This window comes from Oenanthe melanoleuca, chromosome 1 (genome assembly GCF_029582105.1).
Source record: "Oenanthe melanoleuca isolate GR-GAL-2019-014 chromosome 1, OMel1.0, whole genome shotgun sequence".
Lineage (NCBI taxonomy): Eukaryota > Metazoa > Chordata > Aves > Passeriformes > Muscicapidae > Oenanthe > Oenanthe melanoleuca.
The window spans coordinates 41,480,576-41,486,575 of NC_079333.1; the positions used below are offsets into that span (position 1 = coordinate 41,480,576).

The 6,000-nt window shown below is 37.9% G+C and overlaps 1 protein-coding gene across 1 annotated transcript in view; it reads left to right on the plus strand.

The window, feature by feature from the left end:
* ELMOD1 (ELMO domain containing 1) overlaps positions 1 to 5,512 on the plus strand; it is a 39,544-nt gene extending 34,032 nt beyond the window's left edge. Inside the window, exons 9-11 of the mRNA XM_056492307.1 lie at positions 1,192 to 1,242; positions 2,748 to 2,881; positions 3,701 to 5,512. Coding sequence (XP_056348282.1) covers positions 1,192 to 1,242; positions 2,748 to 2,881; positions 3,701 to 3,873 — 358 coding nt within the window. The 3' untranslated portion in view covers positions 3,874 to 5,512. The remainder of the gene's footprint in view (positions 1 to 1,191; positions 1,243 to 2,747; positions 2,882 to 3,700) is intronic.
* Positions 5,513 to 6,000: the final 488 nt, after the last annotated feature.

Sequence of the window (6,000 nt, forward strand, 5' to 3'; positions counted from 1 at the left end):
TGCCCACATCCTATGTGTGCCACCTTTATTATTCAGTCTTTACCTGGGGTTTTCTTACTGGTGTTATGCCAATAAGATGGTTCAGACTTTAGAGGAAGAGCAAAGAGTAGTGTATTCCTGTATGCAAAGCTATTCAGGAGCTGGAGTTTTGTCCTCATGCATGCCACCCAGTAACCCTCAGATCACAATGGGTATGAGCCTGTTGGCATCTTGAGTAATTAATGACAGCAATTTTTACATCCTGTATTTACATGAAGCTCAGGGAATTGTTTTTAGTGTAATATATACTTATTGAAGTTCAAGAATAGTCTAAGAACAATGCTTTCACACACAGCTTCTATAATTTGGGATCTAAAGCTTGCAAACTCTGATTTGCCTTACTAAGGCAAAACTCCCACAGCCATGTCAAGGTTGCAGCCCCCTGGTTAGGGTCAGTTCTGTGCCTGCCTTTAGCTGGTTATAAATGCAGGCAATGATTTCTGCTAAACTTGCCCATTTCAGTAGGCTCAAACCTGGTTAGTGGGATGTTGGCTGGCTGGTTGGATCACACAGCTCTTTTAAATAATTGAAGAGCTGAAATTTGGTTTAAAATCAATCTGTTCCCTAACTAATTTTATTTGAAGGGAGGCGTTTCTGTGTCCTTGGAAAGCACTGCATTATTGTGCCAAATAATAGGAAGAAACACTGTTCCTTATACTTTGGCTGTTGAATGATTTCTAATTTGGCCAGTCAAAAAAATGTACTGTTAGAGGAGTATTTTCATGTTTGCTGCCTCAGGTGACTCATGCCTCCAGTGATGAGTATCACATATATCTCTGAAAACACAAAAAAGCTAAAACCATCTTTGATTAGTTAAATGTAATTTCAACTTCTTGTACACCTTGAGCTTAACTGAAGTGGATCACCTTTGTGGCCAACTTAGAAAACAATGGGCTTTTGCTGAGAACATTGACACAGGTGCATTTTGTAATGGTGAGATGAGTTTGCTGGCAATGCTCTAAACCAGTTACCCATTTCAAGTCTATTTATATCAATCCATTCAGCCACAAGCAGTGTTAAAGAGGGCTAGCTATGTAAAAGGAGGTAAAATTGTTCAGTCAATGTTATAACATCAGTGAAGTTAAAAGAAAATATTTGTCAGTTAGCAATGCTTGGCAATATCTGGATTTTAATTATTTTTTTCTTCCTCAGCCAACTTAGCAAAGCTGAATGGGAGAAGAAAAAGTTTGACAAGGCAATTGGGTAAGTTTAAAGACCTTTTTTAATTTGCTACAAACACAGCATGATGCTGTATATTTGAAGGGGAAAAGGTGTTTCCTAGTAACTTTTTAAAGGGAGCTTCTGTGAACATATGTACATCTGCTGCCTTGACCACTTCTTGGTTTTGATCAAAGATTACAGGAGAAACAGTTCAAGTTGCATTCAGAAAAAAATAACAAAAAAGAATTGTAGCAAGGAGAAACTTTCTCTGTATGCTATATATAGTGTGGTGATTAATATCTGTTTAATTCTTCTTAGCACATGACATGATGAAGTCTCAATTCTTTCTGTCAAAGCCAGGTTCAGAACTGCTTTTTGGAAAATATAATAGCAAAGAAATTATACTGAGGGTTTTTTCTTCTTTAACAATGGGTTTGGTACAGCTGCATTATTCATGAGAATGGAACAGGATGTTCCTTCTGAATGTATCTAAAAATCTGTAATACAAGATTTTACTGCCCATATTTAATTTTTCTGTGAAACTTGCCATTAAGCCTCATGCTGAAGTCAACTTCTGGACTTCTGATTTGGTTTTTTTCGTACTGAAATGAAAAAAAAAAAAGAAAAAAAAAAAGTTAAAGGAAAAGAACATATTTTGGTTTGATTGATACAGGTAGTTGAAAAAATACCCAGGAAAGTCTAAAGAAGGCAGCTGTTTTAGCTGAGAAAAAAAATCCAATCACTCAATATCACAATTCAATATCCAAACATGCCTGCTTTTCTCACTAGATGTCCATGTGAGACTTTATGTGCTTTCTTGGGACATAGTCACTGCTGGAAATCTCAAGTTCTTTATGCACCAGCCTCACAAATTAACTTCCAGTTTCTGAGTTTTTTTGTGCTTAAATATTCTTCACTTGTTGGTACCCCTTAGCAAGACAGAGTTTGCTTAATGAGTCTGATTTTCTTGCTTCTGTTTCCAGCAAGCTCTGGTTAGGTTTTTGCCTGTTTTCTGGCCTTTGTCTCTAGTTCTCTTTTAGGGATAAACTAGAGGTGACTTGGCTGGATCTTTTTCACAAGCTTTTTAGCCATATTAATGTCTTTATAGGACAGATTGTTGAAACCTGATGTTCCTAACTATGGGTAATGAGTTCCAGTGGGAGCTCCAGCAGCTAAAAATAACAAATGATGGGGCCACCCTGCAGCCATGGCCACCGTGTGGAGTCCTTGCCCTGTTTCAGAGCACGGGGACATCTGTGCTGGTTCTTTTTTTGTAGGAGTTAATCAGTACTGTTCCACTGGAAAGGCTGGCACAGTGATGAAACTCCTCTTTTCCTGTCACCATGTATTAATGCAGAAGCATACAAAGCATGCAGAATAAATGGTTTCCTTGCTTTCCACCCCACACACACCTTGGAAACTCACAAAGGAGAGAATTAATACGTCCCAGTAACGCACAAAATCTACAATGTCAGAGTCATCAGTGTTCCTTAAAATGTGATGAAAGAAGGTGAACTCTCAACCAAAGCTGCTGCTTTTCCTTACAGCTACTCTTTTGCTATCGTGGGCATTAACATAACAGACCTTGCATACAACCTGCTCGTGAGTGGGGCTCTGAAGACCCATTTCTACAATGTTGCTCCAGAAGCACCAACGCTCACTCACTTTCAGCAGACCTTCTGTAAGTGCTGGGTGTGAGTATGGGGCAAGGGGTGGAAATGCATATTTGGTACTCTGCTAACAGAGTGCTGCCCATAGTTTAGAAAAGGAAAAAAAGTCTTCTGACACAGCACAGAGACTGTGCTTTCCTGTCTAGGATGCTTGGATTCATCTCTTGGCTGTGATGGAGGCCACTACCAAACCAAGGTGTAAAATAAATAAAGAAACACAAACAAAAAAAATGCACTAAGTACCTAAACAAGTGACCTTCAAGTTTTTTGAATAATAAAAAGAAAGAAAATGTGCTTTAAAGAGTGTCTGAATCCTTAAATACAACTGTCATATGATACTTGCAGCTACATTCTAGTGTTACTCCCCACCCTTTAGCAGAGTTGCAGCTCCCCCACCAAAATAATGCTTTGACAGCTCTTTCCCCTGTATTTAAGCCTCCCTTCTACACCCTGCTGTTCATCTTTGCTCAGTGGGAGGAACACTTCTAATATTTTTCAATGTGTAGGCAAGGAACTGATAATAAGCACCTGCAGCATCTTTCCCTGTTTTTATACTCCCTAGTTTTATGTTTCAATTTCTGGATCCATATGTCAAGAGTACTAGTGACTTCTTGTATTTATTGTGAAAAATTCTGTCAGTGTGTGTAATATTCATCCAATTTTGGCATTGTCCAGAATAGGTTTAGTGTTGCTCCTGCACAGTGGTGTCAGATCTCAGTGACCTGGATTCTCTGAGCAAACAATAATTATTAATTCCAGGCTAGTTTCTAATTGTATATGTAATCTTTACACTGTATGTCTAACTCTTCTTCCTTTTTGTTATTTTGCAGGCTACCTAATGCATGAATTCCACAAATTCTGGATTGATGAGGATCCTCTGGACATAATGGAATTCAATCGCGTCAGAGAGAAATTTTACAGGCGGATCTTGAGACAGCTCCAGAACCCAGAGATGGCTCTGTGTCCTCATTTTGCAGCATCAGAAAGTTTAATCAACATGTAGTTGCTCAGCTGATCTAATTTGGAAGCACTGTCTCACTCTTGGTTTAGATCACTGTTAGACCATCACTAGCATACTGAATGACCATGGCAATCGTGTGCATGTTTTTGGCGCAGTGTTCATCTATTTTTGTCACATGATCCCCTTTTGCTTCTCTTGTTGGGGATTTTTCATTTTAAATGGGTGCTCATATTGCCTCATTATGCAGTGTTACCTTCGGAATTGATGTCCAGATATCAGAGTTTTTTCTATTTTTTTAGACTTTCCTCATAATTCAGCATTGACAATTGAATTGTATTTCTCTAGCAGTGTTTTTGTATATGTGGAATAAGTAGCTGGATCTTGTATTGTGAAAGCTTTTTAACTTCTCAGTATGTTTTAAGATAACTACTGGCATTTCAAGCAAAATGTATGTTTGGACCTCATCTAGAAGATAATGTAATTTAATCTAATGCAGACAAACACATTAAAGTCCAATTTTCTCCATGCAACCATTATATGCTTAATGCAAAATTAATGAGGCTTATGAGATACGTGTTTCAGTGAGAAGAGTTTATGCAGAATTATGATCAAATGCATGAATACCAAATGGTCTGGTGATGCGAACACAGTGAACTGTGTACACATTCACAACTAACAGGTACTGGCAGGAGCCAAAAATTACAACATCAAGCTGTTGTCACTAACACCACCATGCTGAGGCATGGTCTAAATCCCTGCCCATTCCTTTGGATATACAGAGTGTTTTGTGTCACACATTGGAAGGCAACACGGTTTGGTCACGTGGTGCTTGGTGAATTCAGGGGAGCAAAAAGATGTTTCTTTTCTTTGAACTACTGAAAATGTTGCTTGGGTTGTTAATTCAGTTTCTAAGAGCTGGGAAAAATAATTGATTAGAAAGTTTAGAACAAAACCGTTTGTGTTTCCCAGACTGCTTATAAAAAAAATTAAAAATGGCAAACTGCCTTTTTTCTAAAACCATAAATGAATGAAAGAGTTTGACACTAAGATTGTGTAGTATACTGAACAACATCTACCATGGCATTTCATACCCATGGTATTTTTTACCTTCTAAGCAATCAATTTTAGTATTATATGTTTGTGTAAATCACTTGCATATGGAGATTAAATTGAGTAGTGTCCAACTACTTGTGAATTATATGAATAAATTATACATCATTCTAAACTGAAGCACTGTGGGTTTTATTTTTGAGATACACAGTAATAGAGAGGAAAGATGTTTTACTTAATGGATCAGGTAAAATGGGTTGTAACAGCTCTGTGGTATTCCTGAGGCTGAAGTGTGGTCACAACTTCTAAAGATAAGGTGCTTTATATCATTTTAGTTACTGCTTGGCCATCACTTTATTTAACAAAAATAAAATAAAGAAATGGGAGTATTTCAACTTCCTAGGAAATTCCTTAGGTTTGAACTGTCTCATTTCTTTGCTAAAATGCAAGCTGGGGGTTGGGCTTTCTCTGCACAGCTGGAAACTTTCCCTCATGGAGTTAAGCAGCAGAATTTTGTGGGTGCTGCAATAATTAGCCTTTCCAATGAATCCGGAAATATGGAACTGGAAATAATAACATTTGCATATTTTGCATGAGAATGCAAGGAATAAAAACTATGCATGTTTAACTTAATTCCATTGATTTTGGAAAGCGGTTATTTATAGCCATTAGGTCTCAAGGACTTTTTTATGTGACTTCTAAAATAGGTTTTAAGTAACAGTTTTCATTCTTTCGAATTTTAGGCTCTCTCTTTCTTTCCTTGCCCCACTCTGACTTAAATACCTCCAGCAATTTATTAGGTTACCCTGGTTTATTTTTAATACTCTGCAATGGAGTTCATGGAGTTGCAGGGGAGGGAGGGAAGGTTTCTGCTACCTTCTTACTGCTCTGATCCTCTCAGTTATGTCTTGTCTCAAGGTGTCAACTTCAAACAAAATCAGAAAATGTCATCTGGCTCTGTGTCAGATTGTATCACTATAATCTAACTGGTTTGGTTGATTATTTTTTCTGTCTTGCAGGAAGATAGGTTTAATGAAGCTAAGTGTGAGATTCCTTCTCCTGTGGAACCCTTTCATGCTGGTGCCTTCAAATCTGCCCGCTTGTGCTTCCCCTTTGTCC